The 21,554-nt window shown below is 40.6% G+C and overlaps 1 protein-coding gene across 3 annotated transcripts in view; it reads left to right on the top strand.

Moving 5' to 3' along the window:
• Positions 1-5,329, top strand: part of XYLB (xylulokinase) — a 49,608-nt gene extending 44,279 nt beyond the window's left edge. For all 3 annotated transcript variants that reach the window (XM_040636949.1, XM_040636948.1, XM_040636950.1), the window contains one exon: positions 4,268-5,329. In XM_040636949.1, coding sequence (XP_040492883.1) covers positions 4,268-4,305 — 38 coding nt within the window. In that variant the 3' untranslated portion in view covers positions 4,306-5,329. The remainder of the gene's footprint in view (positions 1-4,267) is intronic.
• The last annotated feature ends 16,225 nt before the right edge of the window (positions 5,330-21,554 follow it).

Below are 21,554 nucleotides of genomic sequence, written 5' to 3'. Positions count from 1 at the left end.
GGTTCCTTTTTCCAAAAGGTAAGTTTTGCTCTGTCACTTAATGTTAAAGTTGATGTGTTCGACTAATGGGGAAATCCTACTTTTTTGTTTTTAATTGTCAAGGAAACAGCAAAAGGAGCCAGGTTGTCAACTGAAATTCACAGATATGGCTGATTTTATAGCCCCGGGTGTCAGCTAGATTGCTGGGTATATCTCCAGTGTTCCATATGCCTCAGGACGGGCCTTACATTTCACAGGTTACAGAAGGCACAGAAAGACTCTGTCACTGAAGCGTAAGACGTGCTGCGTTTCCAGCCCTCAGATCTAAAGTGTGGATCCAAGACAGGTGTACAGTCCTCCAGGCCAGGAAATCCCTGTGAAGGCAGACCTCGCTTGTTACAGCGTGGGTTCTCTGGAAAGCAGACCCTGAGATGCTGATTAGGGTACAGGAGATTTTTTTGGGGTGCTCTTGGGATCTGCAACTGTGGAGGGGGAAACGAGGAGGCAGGACGGGGCGGAGGAAAGAGGTGAGCCACAGGGCCATCTCTGTGGAGCCCTCAGCCAGTCCTAGAGGAAGTTCTGAAGCTGGGCTGACTCTGAACTTTAACCTAGCTGGGGTAGGGGGCCAAGCCACGATACCTCATGTCAGCCAGTGTCTGTATGCAGGCCACCCCGCAATGGGGTAAGGCGGCGCTCTCCAGCCAAGGCAATCCCCAAAGGGGGCCGTCAGCTGAGGGCTGGGAGAATAAGGTCTTCATTCTTGAAGGGCAATCTGGGTGGTATGCCACAGCATACACCACACCTGCGTTCCTGTTTGCAGCCCAGCAGCAGGGCGGCGCAGACAGGGGGCATTATTACCGATGTAGCAGGCCGCACGAGCTTCGTGCTTGCATCAGACTTCCTTGGCACTGAAGTGCCATGGGACGATGCGGAGTGGGCCCATGGGGATACCGTGCACACACTGTGCGTCACAGCTGAGTGACCCCAAGCTTAGGAAACTCCCGAGTTATAAAGGAGCTGCAGGCAGATCTGCCCAATCTTTGCCCTCGAGGGAGACATTATCTATACTAGCCTGGTCAGCAAATAAATTTCCCTCTGCTCCAGAGGACAGCTCTATTTCTATCTTCCAATGCTGTTTGCTGTATAAACATTGAAAAGATAGTCTGCAACAAAAGCTGTCACCAGGCATGTAGAAACAGCATGGAGAATTGTCTCCCAACATATCTGGGAGCAGAAGCTCCCAGTTTCCAGGTGACCACAAAACCCACACATGTAGGTGTCACCAAGCTTCTGTTACTTTGTCCTTATGTTGTGTGTCCTTGCCTTTAAGAGCTCAATGCAGGAGGAAGATCGCAAACTGCTATAAAGGGCCTTGGGGTTTTCATTCCTATCCTGCCTTTCCTTCACCATGTGACCTTCACGTGACCTTGAGCAGCATTTCTCATCTCTGAGCCTGTTTCTTCATCTTTGAGGTGGGGATAACATCTGGTCCTGCCTACTTTTAACCCACTAACTGTGAGGCTTAAAAAGACTCCTTGACTAGAATGGCTTTATTATGTAACAAGAAGTCTGAAGGTAGTTGTGGGACGGGTCAGTGGTTCCACAGTGTCAGGGCTCTGGGTCATAGTTCCTGCAGTTCTGCAGATCAGCAGCGGACAATGGGAACATGAGAACCACCTATGTCATTTACAGTTTTCTAGTAGTCTCATTCAAAAAAAATAATAAAAAGTAAAAAAAATAAATGACTAACTTTAAAGATATTTTTTATCTAATCCAGTATGTCTGAAATACTGCCATTTCAACAGATAATCAATCAGAAAAATTGCTAATGTGCTATTTTACATTCCTCTTTTTTTGTATGAAGCTTTTGAAATCCGATGTGCATTTTAGACTTGTAGCACCAGTCCCATTTCAAGTGCTCCCAGGCATGTACGACTCATGGCTACTGTGTTGGGTAGCATAGCTGTAGCTGTGCTCCCGGCGATCACAGGATGTTTGCAGCTGCTCCAAACATCCCGCTCCCCCACCCCTGTATCCTGCCGGGAGGGAGAGCATGGCGTTGGGCAGCCCCTCCTCATACACTTCTTGCTCCTCAGGGAGAGAATCTTGGCTTATTCCTCTCAACTCTCCGACCAGACTGCCACTTGGTCATATGGTCATCCTTGGTTGTAAGAAAGTCTGGGGTAGGTTCTGGCTCTTTTGTCCTCTAGAAGGAGACCCACAAGGGAGAAGGTAGTTGGGGAAAGCTTTAGGGCAGCAGACAGTTGCACCTGTCTCCTTATCGGTAGCAAACACTCTGTGTGTGTACCACCACCTTCCCTGGCTCGCCCATGACCAAAGTCACTGGAACTCTGTACCCTTCAACCCAAGTGTAACCTCAGAATCCTTCATACCACCAGGTTGCAAGCAGCAACAGTCCGTCTTTGACTGTTGGTGTAATAACCTATTGGAGGACTGGTTTGTAAACTCCTCAGGATCAGGGGAGCATCCTCTGTGTTCTCTCTATGGCATGTATAACAGTGGTTGTACTCAAGTGGAAACTCAAAACTGGACCAGTGTTTTCTCTCGGCTCAGCTGAATATTGCCGTTTCCTCCTGACAGAGGACCCAAGCTCCCCGTGAGTTCTCTGTTCTCTGTCACCTTCATGGAGCTGCCCCAGATGCAACAAGAGTGGGCCCTGGGTGCATCATCAGTTACTAGAGTACTTGACTTTGGAGCTAATTAAGCCAAATGAAGGCGTGGGATTGGCATGAGCCAGTAGTGACGTTTGTGAGTCGCGAGGAAATCTCAGTCCCTTGGTCTTAAGTGCTGCTTGTCTATAAGACACCATGTGCTTACCTGAAGTGCCCACATTTCTTGGGCAAGACTTACAGAGTCGCAGGTGAAAACAGCTTTAAAACAAAAAAAGGGAGGAAGGAAGGTTAAGAATGTGAGGTTGTGAGGGGCCCCTGGCTGGATCAGTCAGTGGAGAATGGGGCTCTTGATCTCGGGGTTCTGAGTTTGAGCCCCACATTGGGTATAGAGATTAGTCAAAAATAAAATCTTTAAAAAAACCTTTTCCCTTATTGGTTTTTGCTTTTGGTTGATCACCCAGCACACTATACATATAATTTTGTAGTCTGCTTTTTTAAAAAACACTACAGTACAACATGGGTATTTATGTTCTTAAAAATGAGCATATGCATTATTTTTAATGACTGCATAATATTCTGTCTGGCTAATGAGCCATAATTTCTTTGTGCATTTTATATGTCTTAGAGCAGTTGCTTCTAGTTTTTTAATTACTATAATTGAAATTATGTGGGTAAAAGGTTAACAAAACCGTTTCCTATTCTGCATGAGAATTTGAACATTAGTTAAATTTCTAGCTCTGCTTCCTTTGGAATGTCAACAGTATTACTCTGCAACATTGCTTGTGTAAAAATGGTCTTTAATTAGGGCACTGCATCTGGAGTGGGAAAACCATATAGGCCTGATGGGAAGTCATATTTAGGGCTTCCCTGAGTCCAGTGACGTCTCATGGGCGTGTGTCTTGCCTATGGAGTTGTCATAAGAGATACTCCTGTGGGGCATGAGGTTTCAAAGCCAGGGTGGTTCTTGCACCTGTATGACATGGATTTCATCTCCTTGCACCTGAGCTGTAACATGGGGGGGCAGGGAGACCCTTTCCTGGACACTTGTGCAAACTGCTATAAGGACCGCTATGAGGTCTTTCATTGAAGAGAAGCACCTGCCGCCACTGTACCAACAGGTATGTTTCTCCAGTGTATCCTGTTGAAGGCCAGGGTGTGGCCCATGGTAGTCTTAGGAGACTGGATGGTTAGTGGTGTCTAAGAAGACCCTTAGTAGGCCTGGCACCCTACATTTAGGACGGTTTCCATAGGAGAGCTTTGCAGAAGTAGAATAACTGGGTCAAGGGCTATGGGCATTTTCAAGCCCTTTAATACCAACATACAGTCAAGTTGATTTCCAGAAGGGTTGCACCACCAACTTCACCAGCTGTGCGACAAGACGGCATTTCCAGGTACCTTCAAGAGAATTTTTTAAAATGTTGTAGATTTGTTAACGAATTTTTTGGCCCTAATTTGCATTTTTTTAAAAATCTTAAACCGTAGGTTTGAGAACTGCTAGCTTTTCCTCTTTTGTGAATTGATGCTCCCTTTCTTTTGCCCAGCACAAACACTTACATTGCAAGTAAATGGGATGCTAAATTTTAAAATTCCAAGTTGCAAAGAGATGAGAAGCACCCCTCCCTCCCCATTCTAAACTGCTCTTTCTGCCCCTCCAGGTCTACGAGGCCCTTCTCCCTCGATATGCCAAGCTTGAGCAGAGAATCCTGTCCCAGATCCGGGGCTTCCGGAGTGAATTCCTCAGGCCCAGGCACCCCTGTTAACCCTTCCTGCCCAGGCTCACTGATCCCACTTCGAGACGTGCTTCTGGATAGCAGGGATCCTCTTCCCTGTCCTAAGTGACTCTGCCTGCCCACCTGACTCCTTGTGGTGCTCCAGCCCTGCCCGGGACCACCTGAAACCCACCTTAGCACATCTTCCTCAACATAAATGTGCTGCTTCTGATTCCGTGCCCTTGTGCCTGGGGCAGGAAAGCATCCGTCTTTTCCTGTCCTTTATCTCAGGAGGCAAGATAAAACAGTCAGCCTTGGATATGTCCAGTAAAAACTGTGACTTTCCCCCTTTCAAATGCAGAAGTAAAGCCAATACAGGGACCTAAATCAGCAGAACAGGGGAGACAAAGCTGTCCCCCAGACCCCCACCCCAGCAATCTCTTCCCCAACTCTTCTTTGACTACTCCTCAAACTGTAACCCATATCCACCTGCCCCCCCCGTACTGTGGGCCTGCAGTCCATCCTCCCCCACCTAACCCTGACTCCCTCAGCTGCTTTTTCCCTCCTCATTTCAGTGTTTGAAGGGCTTCCTAGTATCTTCCTTTCTTGCCTTCCCCTTGCTCACCCCTCCAAGTTTTTGCCCTTCTCACCTTCCAGCATCTGCCCCCTTGTCCTCCGTGATCTCTCCTCCCACCTCATGCCCACCTTTTATAACTCATACCTCCCACCCAAAAAGCTTGACAGGCTTCATGACCAAGCTTCCTGTCCCCTCCCATCGGCTCTGCCCACAGGCTGCCTGACTTCCTGGCACACCAGACCACTTGCAGAGGCCTTCTCCCAGATAGTACAAGGTAGCACCTCCCCCCTTCCATCCCTTCCTTCAGGGAGAATTTCTCTAATCTGGATTTTGTTGATTCTATTTCCGGAGTGTCATTTAACATATCCTCTATCTTATCTGTATTTCCTATAAATTGGTGATTTGATCTAATACAGAGCTTCTTAACCTCAGTACTATTGACATTTGGGGCTGGATAAGTTTTGGTTGTGGGAGGCAGCAGGGTCACTGGCCTCAACCCACCAGATGCCATTAGCTCGCCCTCCCCAAGTCAAGACAATCCAAAATGTCTCCAGGCATTGCCACATTATCTCCTGGTGGGGATGAGAAGGCAAAATTGCCCCTGGTTCATAACCACTGACTTAGAGGCTTGTTCTGATGCACATGTAATTATTTCCCTTTTTATGGAGGCACATATGTCTGGTTTTCTCTCATTTAGGGGATGTTCACGCCTAGTGCCATTAGTTCACTACGGATACAATTTTGTTATTCCTCTTCATTTATTACCCAGGATTCTTCTATGTGAGAGACATTCCCTATCCAATTACCCAAAAGAGCTGGGAGAGGCTAGATAAATAGATTCTTTCCTCTGTTTACCAGTTTTCAAAATAATGGGTTGATTCCCAAGCATCCTCTAACAGCAGGTAGGTTTTTATTTTTAGTGTCAATGTGATACATTTAATATATTTTATGTATTTTAATCCATTACAGTAATTATTTCAATCCTTGCCTTTTTTGATAGTCATTCTCTCCAGCGTTTCTCCTGCTTTCCTGATCTTTCATTCCTTCTTCTTTACTGGTAGTAATGTGCTGTGTAGTCCTTAATTATTGCTGGGCCCCAAATTTTTATCCTCATCCCTCTTTCTCTCCCATTCTGTCCTCTCTTGTTGGTTGATTTTGTCTCTTCGTGGGTTTCAACCACTATTTATATGCCAGGAACACCCAGATCTATGTTTCTATCCAGAACTCTCCTTGGATCTATCAGAATTCTCAGAAGGGTACTTCAGACTCCACTTCTCTTCCCTTGCCTTTCCCCAAACCTCCTCCTCTCATGTTCCTGTTTCAGTGAACTGGCACTACCCTTCATCCATCCTTCACTGAAGAACCCAAACCCCAAATACAGATGTCCTCCCCCTTTCCCATGTCAGATCAGTCACCAAGTGAGTTTGGTTATTCCTTTGTTAACTCCTAAAGCAGTTCCTTTCTCTCCTTCCCTCCTGTTTTACTTTGGACCCCTTTATTCCTTGCTCAAATTATCACAAAGCCTAGAGATAAAGTCCAGATCTGCTTCCTGCAGAATCCCCCAAATTTTACCTCTGCTGCAGGCCCTTGCCTAAATTGGAACTTCAGTCAAAACAGATTACTTGTAGTTTCCACCCAGAATAGAAAAATGCTGCAAACCAGGTTTGAGACCTGGTCGATCAGACCAGTGGATAGGGAAATGTCAAAGGAAGAGGTTTAGAAAATGAGTGGGACCAGTGCATCACTTCTGAGAGAGATGAAGTCATCTTGAAAGGAAGTGGTGTCCCTAGCAGGCTTGGTGGATGAAAGGGGAAAAGAAAGCAGAAAGCTGAAGATAACAACCTATCAATAGCAAGTCAAAGATTCAGAAGAAAATGGACAACTTCCCCACCCCTACTACCTAGACATTACTTATTAAAGAAATTTTACAACATTGACCAACAGAAGAAGATTCTCTTGGACCGGGAAATGGAGAAAGCCATTCAATCAATCCATTTCCCATTTTACTTCTGCCCCCATAAAGTTGCCTGTTATTGCAAGCATGTCAACATAAATAGCACAAGGAATTATTCACTGTGTATACAAATAAAGGAAGAAAATAAAGTGAGAATCATAACTTTTCAAGCTGATCAAATACTGCAAAATAAAGAGAACAAAAGAGAGTAAACTGTAACAACTCTCCAACATGAATTCTTAAATAAATTTTGAAACAGTTGTGGATATGAAAGATACCACAGTTCAGAATTAAAACTCAGAATAAAAATGAAAAAGCAACAGGGATATGTGAAGAGAGAAATGACCAAGCTTGGGAAACGATTTGAACAAAAAATTAAAATCATCATAGATATGAAGACAAAATTACAACATATTCAAATAAAAATAAAGATGACTACAAGTACAGTAAAGCATATAGAACTTGGGAATGACAAAAGCTAAGACAGCAAAAAATACAGAGGAAGAGCTGAAAAGGTCCACAACGAAAATAATAGGTAAAGAAGAAGTAACACAGGCAAAAGCCACCAAAAAAGGCAGGCAGAAGCCACCAAAAAAGAAGACAGTGGAATTGCTTAATACTTAAAACTGCCCCAGGAGAGGGAAACCTGGGTGGCTCAGCTGGTTAAGTGTCTGCCTTTGGCTCAGGTCCCGGGATCAAGTCCTGCATCAGGCTCTCTGCTCAGCGGAGAGCCTCCTTTGCCCTCTGCCTGCCACTCCCCCCTGCTTGTGCTCTCTCTCTCTCTGACAAATAAATAAATAAAATCTTTTTTTTAATTGCCCCAGGAGAAATTTCTGAAAAAGCAAAAAGAAGACCTAAATCTTTGTCTTGAAAGGGCCCCTTTGTTACATAGAAAAATTGACTCAAAATGATCAACTGAGATATATCCTAGCAAACTATTAAAATTTGAAGGTGAGGGAAAAAGTCCTCTAGGACAAAAGAACTAGTCTCTTACAAAGGAAAGGTCAGGTTGGCATCAGACTTCTCAAAAAGCAAGTGGCAGTGGAGCAATATTTTCAAGAAGTATAAAGGAAAAAAAAGGAACTAAGAATAAGTGTTTTGTATCAGCTAAGCTGTCCTTTAAGTATCAAGGATATATATAAGTTTTAATCGTATGAGAGCTCAGGAAATATTGTTCTCATAACACCTTAGGATCTTACTAAAAGACAAGCTTCAACCAACTAGGAGATGATTGGGGAACTTCAGCAAAAGGACTGGTGGTGAGCATTGAGTATCTTCAGTTTCAGATCTAAAGCCAGAATGAAAGAGGAGATAGGTGTGGAAGAATAGTATCAAATGATACTCTTTGAGAAGGTAGAAGTAACAATGAAAAAGAAGGGAGAGAGGAGGAGGACAGTACAAAGAGGTCTTTGTTGCAAAGGCCGTATGTATGAGGCAAAGAGTATCATTTAAAGTTGACAAACTAAATAGTTGGGGCTTAAGTAAGGAAAAAAGAGACAAAGAATTATATAAAGGTACAAAGATAATCACTAGAATAAAGATAGAAATCTCCTTCAATGCTCAAAGAAACAATAGTAAAGCCAATAAATCACATAGTGGAAAACATGCAGTGAATGTAGCATCTTACAATACAATAAATACGTAATACAATAAATACAATACAATATAATAAATATATAATAAAAATACAATAAATATATAATAAAAACAAGCATAGAGTCAAATTAACTAAAAGGCTCAACTCATGTATTAAAAAAGAAAGTTCAAAAATGAGCAAAGGGGCAAAAAGGCAAACAAAGAAACAGACTCTCTCTCTCTCTCTCTTTTTTTTTTTAAGTGGGCTCCACACCCAGCATGGAGTCCAATGCAGGGCTTGAATTCATGACCCTGAGATCAAGACCTGAGCTGAGATCAAATGTCGAATGCTTAACTGACTGAGCCACCCGGATGCCTCAAGAAACAGACTCTTTAACTATAGAGAAAAAACCAGAGGGGAGGTGAGTAGGAGGATGGGTGAAAAAAGGTGATGAGGATTAAGGAGTACACTTGTGATGAGCACAGCGTGATTGTATAGAAGTGTTGAATCACTATATTGTATACCTGAAACTAATATTAGGTTATGTATAAGTTAACATACATATATGTATGTTAACTAACTGGAATTTAAATAAAAATGTTAAAAAGTTCAGATTGGCTCACAAACCAGCATCTTATTATCTGTTATTTACAAGAGACACATCAATTGATCCTTAAAGGCTAAAAATTAGATGGGCAAAAATATACCAGACAAATACAAATCATAAAAAACAAGATTACAATACTGATATATGACAAAGGTAGAATTCAGGAGAAAATTAGACAAATCAAAGAAAGACACTATAATGCTAAAAGCCACAATTCACAATGAAGGTATACTAGTTACAAATGTTACAGCCTCAATTATTTCATTTCTCAACATAAATGATTTTCTTTGATTTCGCCTTTAGATTCCAACAGAATCTATATATATTCTGAATATATATGGAACTTTCCATCTTATAATAAAGAATAATAATACATAATAGAGGATATACCTATTATTCTCACTCACAGAAATTGGCCATTTATTATATCATAAAGAAAACATCTATAATTTCCACAAAATAGAGATAATACAATCTTCTTTAATCAGAATGCAATAAAATGAGAAATTAGTAAAATATATATTTTTAAGTTGCACCTGGAGAAAGACTTTCTATGAATTACTCTTGGGGCAAAGGGGAAATACAAACCAAAATTTCAGAGCTTTTAAAAAAAGATTGATAATTAAATCTGTGAGAAATAATTAAAGCATTGATAGGTGAAATATAACTTTAAAATGCATTAACACTTGTCAACTATACTCAAAAAATTACAAATACTGTAACATTGATGAAAGAATAAAACTTAAAAATACAACTCAAAAGCAAAAAAAGAAGGACAAAACAAACAAAAGAAAGGGGTTGTAAGAAGAAATGATTAAATCACACATTAGGAAAACAGGAAAAATAAAATTAATGAAGAACATTTTGATTATTTGAAAAACAATTGGGGCACCTGGGTGGCCAGTCGGTTAAGCGTCCCACTCTTGATTTTGGCTCAGCTCATGATCTCAGGTTGTGAGATAGAGCCCCACATCAGGCTCTGTGCTCACCGCAGAGTCTGCTTATCCCTCTTCCTATGCCCTTCCCCCTGGTCGCACTCTCTCTCAAATAAATTTTTAAAAAATCTTAAAAAAAGAAAAAAGAAAAACAAAATAGATAAGTCACTAGCTAACTTAAGTAAAAGGGGGAGGAAGTAGAAATATTAAAAATAAAAATAATAGTGAAAAATTAACATGAAAACAAAATAATTTTTAATTTTAAGGACTATTTTGTACAACTCTGCAAATAATTTGGAAACCCAGATGAAATGGTAATGACCTAATGTACTAAAATAACACCAGTAGAGAAAGTTTGAGTGCACTAATTTTCATAAAGGAAATAGAAAAGATTATCAAAGAGCTATAATAGGAAAAAGGCTCTAGGTCAGATGGTTTCACAGGAGGATTCTACCAAACCTTCCCTGTTCAGTTAATACCTTTGCTACATAATGTATTCCAGAACGTTGGAAAAGAAGAAACATTTCCAGATTTTTATGAAGCAAATATAAATAACATTGATCCCTAATACTAGGTTGCAAAAATAGCCCCAATTCTTCACTTATCCCTATATCCACATACTTGGCCAGGAAGTTTTATTGTGGCCTCCCTCTCTGACTCTGGACTCAGCCATACAAGTTTGGTCAACGGTATTTTCACAAACAAGATTCAAGCATTTGCTTGGAAAGTCCTTAAGCAATTGAGCTTTCTCTCATTTTGCTCTCTGCCTCTATTATGAAATTTTTGTGTCTAACCTGCCTGACCAAAGCCATCCTGGGTCAGTCAAAGTAACTGACTGTCCCAGACATATGAGTCGGTCCAAGTGAGACAAGAAGCACTGCCCAGCCAAGTCCAACCTAAATCACCAGCTTACAGATTCATGAGCTAAATACACGTTTATTATTTTAAGATGTTGAGATTTAAAGTGATATTTACAGTAATAGATAACTGATATAGAAATTAGTGCCAAATCAAAAAACTAATATATGTGACATTGGAGCTGGGCTGTAGGTGGGGCTTGGAAAAATGCTGAGAACATTATTTTAGGAGGCTGAAAAATGCAAAGAAACTGAGTACCTGTGGTAACTTGGAAGACAGAAAATATACCTCCTGAACATTTGGGCTTGAGAGAAGACATTTCTAGGCAGAATGTTGAAAATGTCAGCTGACTATTACTCAGAAAAGAACTAGCCAGATTTGAAGAGAATACAGATGAAATGGAAAGCTAGAATAACAACTTTCTCATCTCCATCCTTTTAAGCCAATAATGATCTCGGACTTCTGATACAGCTTTAGGTAAAAACAAAATCAAGGGCTGAAAGACACTTTGGTAAGACCTCTGAAAGAATCAATGCATTGTCTAATAGCCTTTTCCAGTGGATTAAAATGACTTCCAGGAAATATAAGATTCTTGTCCCCCAGCAGCTTGATACCCAAAGTATCAGTGATTAAGCCGAGAGAGCAAGTTATATTCAAAATGATTGGCTACAGCTTTTGGTGTAGAGAATGGATTCAAATCAGACACAGAAGATCCGCAGAACTTTTTAGGGAGCTATGCTAATAAAAGTGACACCAACCTAGATTAAAAGGGGCTAAATGTAAAAAGACTCTGGGCCCCCAACTTTCTGTGGACAGGAAGCAGACTGTGGGAGTTGTTCAGAAGGCATATTTTCCAATGCCCTCTTCAGAAGTGTTCAAGGAGGGCAATGCAACGTGGAAGCTGTAGAGGGTGAAGCCAAGAGCCATGGAGAACAATGGACTGGGAAGCCACTTTCAGTGTGGCAGATAAACTCTAAAATGGCCTGCAATGATCCCTGCCTCCTGGTATTCACACCCTTGTGTAACTCCTGCCTCCTGAGTGTGAGCAGGACCTGTAACTCCCTTCTAATAAAAAATGGCCCAGGTAATGGTATGCCACTTCTATAAGTATGTCACATATGATTATAACTGCTATCTTCCTGGCAGACTCTAATGACTCTTCCTTGCTGCCTTCGATGAAGTAAGCTGCCCTGTGTTGAGACCCACATGGCAGGGACGTGACCAGCCTCTGTCTAATGGCCATCAAATAATTGAGGCCCTCAGTCCAGCAATTCACAAGGAGCTGGATCCACAGGATCCCGAAGTGAATCCTTCCCCAGTCAAACCTCAGATGAGACCCAGCTCTGACCAACATCTTGATTACAGCCTTGTGAGAAGTTCTGAAGCAGAGGACTAGAGGACCCAGGTAAACCATATCCAGATTCTTGACCTACAGAAACTCAGATAATACATGGGTGTTGTTCTAACCTACTAAGTTTGTGGTTATAACAGTAGTTACTTAGTGTTATGCAGCAATAGATAATTCATAGACCCAACTAGGCCTTAATCACAAACCATTCCCCATCTCTAGAGCAGGGGGACCTGCTCATACATTCCCAGTGGGATTTTAGAATTGGTATGGGCAAGTGACTATATACGCTTTCATTCTTACACTTTCCAAATGATGGTGCTTTTGCGATGATTTCACCCTTGTTTTCACCCACTTATGTTGGCTATTTGAGAAGCAAATAATTTGACTTTCTTGTTTCATGTCTTTGGATCAAGGGTAGGCATAACCAGGGGCCCCTGGGTGGCTTAGTAGGTGAATGTCCGACTCTTGATCTCAGCTCAAGTCTTGATCTCAGGCTCATGAGTTCAAGCCCTGCATCTGTCTCTGCACTGGGTGTGAAGCCTGCTTAGGATTCTCTCTCTCCCTCTACTTCTCCCACCAGCCCCCACTGTGCACATGCCCATGCTCTCTCTCCCCCTCTTAAAAAAAAAAAAAGAGTAGGCACAACCAGACTTTACTTAGATCGTGAAATCCTAAACCTGATTGGGATTTTGCAGGGCTTTGGGATGGGAATGTGTATATTTTACATTTGGAAATGGTGTGTATAACCATGGCCATGAGGGAAAACTAAGATAGTTGCAGAAATGGCTCCACATTCCTCATTGTATCCATATGCTTTGTTGCACAACTTTGCCACACCTGCCATTCTGACTCAGGATTGGTTGTGTGACTTGCTTTGGCCTTTTCAGTAAATGAGATGCAAGTTGAGGCTTGAAACAACTTGCATGCGTGAGTTTTCTCTTTCTCGCAAGAACAGCATTACTATGATAACATGAAAAGATGACAGACACATGGAAAGAGCCTGGTTGTTCCTGGTGTTCCAGCCAACAAGTGGTTGAACTGCAGATGTGTAAGCTAGCCCAGCCCGTATCAGAATACCTCAGTCACATGAGCAGTAAACCTTTTATTGCTGTAAGCCTCAGGCTTTCTGGTTGCTTGTTAGACAGCCTTATTTTAACAATAGAGAACTGCTGCAATACCTAACCTCATAAAGATTATGCAAAATAAGGAACTACATATCAATCTCTTAAAAATATCAATGAAATTATTACCAATTTTGTCAAGTTGTCTATGATTTAGTATAAATCATATTTATAAAGGATAAATTAATCAAATGTTATTGGATTAATATCAATTAGAAAATCCCAAATGAGGGGCGCCTGGGTGGCACAGCGGTTAAGCGTCTGCCTTCGGCTCAGGGCGTGATCCCGGCGTTATGGGATCGAGCCCCACATCAGGCTCCTCCGCTATGAGCCTGCTTCTTCCTCTCCCACTCCCCCTGCTTGTGTTCCCTCTCTCACTGGCTGTCTCTATCTCTGTCGAATAAATGAATAAAGTCTTTAAAAAAAAAAAAAAAAAAGAAAATCCCAAATGAAAAGATCAGTAAACAGAAACCAACAGGGTGTTTTAGATGATCTGTCATGATCAAGTGCAGCTTATTCCTGAGGGTCCAGTATTAGGAAATCAATGAACACACTTCTCCATGTTAATAGATCAAAGAAGACGAGCAATTTGATTATAGCTGTTGAAAAGTCTTTTGACAAAATTTAATACTCATTTCTGATTAGAAAAAAAACAAAAACCTTGGTAAAAGCCAGCGTCCACTTAATGAGGAAACTAGAGTCATTCCTGCTAGAATCAGGAATAAGTCAAGGAAATCACCACCATCACTACAATTAATAGTGTATTGAAGGTAGCAGCCAGTGCAATTAGACCAGAGAAAACCAAGGCATAGAATAGGAAAGGAAGAGATAAAACTTTAGAGAATCAATGCTAAAAATAATGCAAATAAGAAAATTCAGTAAAGTATATTAAAACAAAGTTTTAATATAAAAAAGCAGTGTTTACATACGTAATCAATAAAAATTATATGTCGTGAAGGACAAGAGCCCAAATATAATAGCAGAAAAAAAGTTAAAATACTTAAAATAGAGGTATAAAAATAGATGGTATAAAATGGGCATAAAAATAGATAAGCAAGGGACACCTGGGTGGCTCAGTCTGTTAAGCATCGTCTTCAACACAGGTCATGATCCCAGGGTCCTGGGATCGAGTCCTGCATTGGGCTCCTTGCTCAGTGGGTAGCCCACTTCTCCCTCTTCCTGTCACTCCCTGTGCTTGTGTGCTCTTTCTCTCTCTGGTATATAAATAAATAAAATCTTTAAAAATAAATAGGTGAGCAAAAGCATTACTTAGAACCACAAAGATTTAATGTGATCCAAATAAAAGCAACTTGGGGGAGAGCTTCCTTTTTGTAACCTCTTTTTGGAACTTCTTGGGAGTAGATGATTCTAAAGCATTTGGGGAAAAACACACAATCAGAAATATGTACGAAAACTCTGAAAAGGAATTTCAATGAAGGCACACTAGCCCTAGATAATGAAACATTATAGAGCTTCTATTTTTAAAATGTGCTATTATTTCAGGAATAGACAGATCAACAGAACGGAATAGTAAAAACAAAAATAAACATAATTACATAAGGACATGTAGCATGTGAGAAAAATGCCAGTTCAAAACATAGGGACTTAATAAATAATGTTAAGAAAACTGGATAGCCATATAGAAAAATATAGAATAAGAATCATGCCTCATACCATACATATGCCAGAAATTTAGATTAGAAATCTAAATATAAAAAAACTAAAACTACAGAAGTCCTAGAAGAAAACAGGGATGAATTCATTTATAATGTGGGCTGAGGAAAGTCTCTTATATCTTAAAATCCAGAATCCAAAAATGTAAAGATTCATATATTTGACTACATAAAAATTAAAAATTTGGGGGGCCCTGGGTGGCTTAGTTGGTTAAGCGTCCAACTCTTGATTTCAGTTCAGGTCATGATCTCAGGGTTGTGAGGTGGAGCCCCAGTTGGTCACCACACTGGGCATGGATTCTGCTTAAGGCCCTCTCTGTCCCTCTCCCTCTGCCCTTCCCTCCTCCTCCCCAAACCTCTTTCTCTCTCTCATGGCAAAAAATAAAAAGAAATCACAGGACAAATAGAAAATTAAGAGAAAAATTTTGCAATTTACATCAAAGACAAAGGGCAAGTCCTCCTAATATATAAAAGCTCTTAGAAATTGAAAAGGAAAAAGCTAGGAGCCCAAAAGAAAATGATCAGCAACTTGGGGTGCCCGGGTGGCTCAGTTAGTTAAGCGTCTGCCTTTGGCTCAGGTCATGATCCTGGGGTCCTGGGATCGAGTCCCACATCAGGCTCCCTGCTCATTGCGGAGCCTGCTTCTCCCTCTGCCTGCCACTCCCCTGCTTGTGCTCTGTTTCTCTCTCTGACAATTAAGTAAATAAAATCTTAAAAAAAAAGAAAATGGTCAGCAACAAACAACAACAAAATGTGGACAGAAAAAATACAGGGGCCCCTTGTCAGTCGGTTAAGCATCTGCCTTCGGCTCAGGTCATGACCCCAGGGTCCTGGGATCGAGTTCTGCATCGGACTCTCTGCTGAGCAGGGGGCCTGCTTCTCCCTCCGCCTGCAGCTTCCCCTGCTTGTGCTCTCCCTCTCTCTGTCAAATAAATAAAATCTTTAAAAAAATACAAATACTCTTTAAGCATTTTAAAAAATGTTCAACCTCCTCCATAATATCATTTCTCATCTATAAAATTGACCAACTTCTAAAAGTTTGATAAAATGCTCTGTCACCAAGGCTGTGAAGCTAGTATGAGTGCAACTAACAAAACTAAATATGACTGTGCTCTAACAGTTCCACTAGGAATCTGTGTACAGACAGAACTCCAACATACAAAACATCTATACAGGGTTTTTATTGTGAAAGTATTAATAAGGCAAAATATTTGGAAAAAACCAAATATTGATTAACATAGGACCAGTTGAATGGATTATGGTACACAAGAAAAAAGAATAAGGAAGATCTGTATGTACTGATTCCACAAACTGGGGCATTTTTATTTACTTCTTTCCTTCTATTTACTTCTTTAATTCCCCTTAGCTAAGTTTTCTAGGTTTTTTTTTTTTTTTTTTTTTTGAGAGAGAGGGAAAGAATGGGTGGTGGCAGAGGGACAGGGAGAGAGAGAGAATCTTAAGCAGGATCCACGCCCATGCAGAGCCCAACACAGGGCTTAGTCTCACCACCCTGAGATCATGACCTGAGCTGAAATCAAGTGTCAGATGCTTAACTGACTAAGCCACCCAGGCATCCCTAAGTTTTCTAATTTTTAGTGTACGTGTCTTACATGTATTTTGTTAAATTCATCGTTATTTAAGTGCTTTTCAAATTGTGCTAAAAATATACATAAAACTTACTATTTTTATGTATATAATTGAAGGCCATTAAATACATTCGTTCACAGTGTTGTGACACCATCACCACTGTCCATCTCCAGAAATTTTTTATCGTCCCAAACTGAAACTCTTTAGCATTAAGCTACAACTCCCATTCCCCTCCCCCAGCTCCTGATAGCCACCATTCTACTTTCCACTTCTATGAATTTACCTATTTTAGGTACCTCATATAAGTGGAATCATACAACATGTGTCCTTTTGTGTTTTGTGTGTTTCACTTAGCAAAGTCTTTTCAAGGTTCATCCATGTAGCAAGGCTGAATAATTTTATGTGTACTCCACATTTCATTTCTCTATTTATTCGTTGCTCTATGTTTGAGTTATTTCTGTCTTTTGGATATTGTAAATAATGCTGCTGTGAATATTGATGTACAAATTTCTGTTTAAGTCCCTGCTTTCAATTCTTGTGGGCATGTACTTGCAAGTGGAATTGTTGGATTATATGGTAATTTTGTGTTTAATTTTTTAAGATTTTATTTATTTATTTGAGAGAGAGAGCGCGCACAAGGAGGGGGAGTGGGAGAGGGAGAAGCAGGCTCCCCGCTGAGCAAGCAGCCTGATGCGGAATTCGATCCCAGGACCCTGGAATCATGACCTGTGCCGAAGGCAGAGGCTTAACTGACTGAGCCACCCAGGCACCCCACGTGTTTAATTTTTGAGGAACTGCCACACTATTTTACATTCACATCAACAGTGCACAAGGATTCCAATTTTTTCCTTGTCAGCACTTGTTATTTCTGTTTTTGTTTTGTTTTGGTGTTTTGTTTTTGATAATAGCCATCTTAACGGGTGTGAAGCGGTATCTCATTGTTTTGATTTGGGTTTCCCCAATGACTAGTGATATCAAGCACCTTTATGCGCTTATTGGCCATTCATATATACTTAATGTTTTCTGATTCTGATGTAAGGATTTTTCATTTTCCAATTGTTTATTGCTAGCTTATAGAAATGCTTTGTGGTATCATTGCTAGCATATAGAAATGGATTTTTGTTTGATCTTGTACCTTACTAAATTCACTCATTAGTTCTGATAGTATTTTGCACTAGTAGAATAGGTAGGATTTTCTACATATGTCATGTCACTTGTGAAAAAAAGACTGTCTTACTTCTTCCTTCCCAAAATTACTTCTTTTTCTTGCCTTGTTGCAATGGCTAGAACATCCAGGATAATGTTGAATAGAGCAATTATCCTTGCTTTATTCCTGATCTTAGATGATTTTCTTTTTTTTTTTATGATAAACTGCATGTTAGCTGTAGGGTGTGGTGGGTGTGTATGTGTGTTTATCCTCCTTGGGGTTTGTTAAGCTTTTTGGATCTGTGGGATTCTAGTGTTCATGAAATTGGAAAAAAGTTCAGCCATTATTTCTTCAAATATTTTTGTTGTATTCTCTGGGATTTCAGTTAGACATGTTAGACAATTTGATATTGTTCCACAGGGCATAGAGTTTCTGTTAATTTTTTTCTCCCCCTACTTAATTTGGCTAATTGTTATTTCTATGTCTTCAAATTCATAGATCTTATTTTTCTGTAATGTCTAATCTGCTGTCAATTTCATCCAGTTAATCTTTTTAAAAAAATATATTACATTTCTTTTATTTCAAGAAGTCCATTTTTGAAATATTTTCATTCTCTCTTCGTTATATTCACATTTCCCTTTAATCTTTCAGTATATTTATAATAGCTTAAAAAAATCCTTGACTGATAATTCCAACATCTCTGTCTTTTCTGTCTTTTTCTATTGACTGATTTTTCTCCTGCTAATGGGTCACATTTTCCTGTTTTTTTCTCATGTCTAGTAAATTTTTATTAGATGTTGGGCATTGTTAATGTTTTATCACAGAATGTCAGAATTGTTGAATTCCTTTTATTTTATTTTTTTAATTTTTTTAAAAGATTTTATTTATTTATTTGAGCCACCCAGGCGCCCCTGTTGAATTCCTTTTAAAAGTGTTAAACTTTTGTCTGTGAAATACTTAGGTTACTTATGTGTCAGCTGGATCAGTTCAAGGCTTGTGGGCTTACAGGGGGAGCCTTTGTTCTTGGGTAGTTTACCTCCACTACTATGGAGTGACCCTTTGTGTTTTCACTCTGAGTGTCCTGGGTGTTTAATGAGGACTTTCCACTCTGGATGGTTAGAACTATAAAAACTTCCCTTTCCTGTGTGAGTTCTGGGAGCTATTCAGCTTATAGCTCTTCTGTCTTTCTTTCTCTCACCCCATGGTGTTTTGTTGTATGTATGTACAACTCAGAATTCAGGAAAAGACCCAAGGAGACTCCTCAGCAGATATCCAGCTTTCTTTATATAATTAATTCCCTCCTTTCTGGTACTCTGCCGGAGTAAAATTTGCTCTTAAATTTTCTGTAGCCTTCTCCATCTTCAGTCTCACTCTGTTCTCAACTCTGCAAGGTTGCCAGGGTCTGCTTGGGATATGCTTCCTGCATTGTGGATTGGAATTTGTCTCCAGGCAGAAATCAGGGGCAATCATAAGGCTCCCTTCATTTTTTTCTCTTCTCTCAGGGATTACAGCTTGTGTAATGTCCAAAAATAGTTGCCTCCTATATCTCGTCCATTTTTCTTGTTATGGTAGAAGGGCAAAGGCCATTCTAGTTACTGTGTGATGGCTGGAAGAAAAATCTTATCCAGCTCAATTTTGATTCCACTTCCAGAGGTTTCTCCTCAATGTAGGAATCCGACCTAAAACAGAGGCCTGGGGGGCGCCTGGGGGGCGCAGTCATTAAGCATCTGCCTTCGGCTCAGGGCGTGATCCCAGAGTCCTGGGATCGAGCCCCACATCAGGCTCCTCTGCTGGGAGTCTGCTTCTTCCTCTCCCACTCCCCCTGCTTGTGTTCCCTCTCTCATTGGTGTCTCTCTCTCTGTCAAATAAATAAAAATCTTTAAAAAAATCTCAAAAAAAAAATAAAACAGAGGTCTGGGCTACTCAGGTTTGTTTGTTTGGTTTTTTTTTTTAAAGATCTTATTTATTTGTCAGGGAGAGAAAGACAGAGAGACAGGGAGACAGAGCTCAAGCAGGGGGAGTGGAAGGAAGAGGGAGAAGCAGCTTCCCTGCTGAACAAGGAGCCCGATGCGGGACTTGATCCCAGGACCCTGGGATCATGACCCGAGCCAAAAAGCAGACACTTAACCAAATGAGCCACCCTAGGTGTCTCAGGCTAATCAGTTTTAAAAGTTCAAACTGGGACAAACTCTTCCAGCTCTTTCTATCCTTACCAGAGGCTCCTTGCATTCACTCGTGGTCGGATTGGGGAAGGCCCTCCCAGTTTCACCTACTGTTCTAAGTTATTGAGCCGTGCTTTCCAGTGAATCTCTCTTAGCTGTTTGGGGATTCTGTTGTTCTCAGGAACCTTATCTACCCTGTTGTGTTCTTCAGGTTCCCCTTGCACAGATGCTAGTCCATACAGATTTTATTGCTGTTGGTAGTTTGTAGTTTGTCTCCATTTGCTTGTATTTTTGGTGTTTTTTGGGAAAACTTGGCACCTAGTTTTCTTGTAAATGTACATGGATTTTCTGTTTTGTTTTGTTTTTGTTTTCATGTAGTTGCTCTGTGAGGATTTTGGGAGAATTCAAAAACTATGCAGCCACCAACCTAGCTACTGGTTTCCTGGAATCTGATAGAAGATTTAAGAGCCTGAATATAATTTACTTTCCCTCTTTCATTGCAATAGTAGAAGCACATATCAAAATGTAGCCTCCATTCACTTGTGTCCCTGAGTTATTACAATGAGTATAATTGCTTGGTGACTCACAATGGACAGGTAGCATGAGTGAAAAATAAATTTGGTTGTTTTAAGCCATTGAGATTTGAGAATTTCCCATTACCACAGCATAATCTAATCTATTTGAGAGACCTTTCTACCCAACCCAATTAACTTAGTTGACCTCAAGGTGGCCACCGCAAGTTAAGAGAGAGCACGTGAGGAGAAGAATGAGGACCGGAGGAAAAGAAAGAAAACAGCTTGAGAATTGTCCAGGAAATCACTTTTAACATTGATGGCACACAGAATGGACTGGAAATAAATAGATAGCTTACTATGTTTGGGGGGAATTGTATTGCCAAAGAAACTATGCACCCACCCCCATTATATAAGGTGAATACAGCTTGAGAATTGTCTAGGAAAACACTTTTAACATTGATTGCACACAGAATGGACTGGAAATAAATAGATAGCTTACTAAGTTTGGGGGGAATTGTATTGCCAAAGAAACTATGCACCCACCCCCATTATATAGGGTGAATAGTACCCTCTGAAATAGTTTAATGTGGTACTGCTGTCACTAAATTACCCGCTATTCTAATATATGTTACCCTATATCTCTCATAATAAGCCACTATAGCATATCTCTAACCAGTGACTCCCAGAAGCTGAGAGATGCTGGGGCTACTTCACTTTTTTTTTTTTAAATGAAGAGTTCTTGGAGTAAAATTATAAAAGTTGTGGTTATTTTTTTTTTAAAGATTTTATTTATTTATGTGACAGAGAGACAGCGAGCGAGAGAGGGAACACAAGCAGGGGGAGCAGGAGAGGAAGAAGCAGGCTCCCAGCGGAGGAGCCCGATGCGGGACTCGATCCCGGAACGCCGGGATCACGCCCTGAGCCGAAGGCAGACGCTTAATGACTGCACTACCCAGGCGCCCCAAAAGTTGTGGTTATTTTAAGAGTTTATCTTGACAAATAAATGCATTTAACCCTCACAATAAAATGCCTTATAACTATTCAGATACCAAGTCATATTTTAATGCTATAATTTTCCATGTTCTTCCATTAGCTTGATACTGAAGGATGCCATGCTCCATTGTTTCTTCCCAATTGTTTGGTTTCTGACTTTGATCATTGAGCAGGGGG

The sequence above is a fragment of the Ursus maritimus genome, unplaced genomic scaffold (assembly GCF_017311325.1).
Source record: "Ursus maritimus isolate PB19 unplaced genomic scaffold, ASM1731132v1 scaffold_20, whole genome shotgun sequence".
Taxonomy (NCBI): Eukaryota; Metazoa; Chordata; class Mammalia; order Carnivora; family Ursidae; genus Ursus; species Ursus maritimus.
Note: the sequence above shows the minus strand (reverse complement) of the source record. Positions and strands in the feature narration are given on the sequence as shown.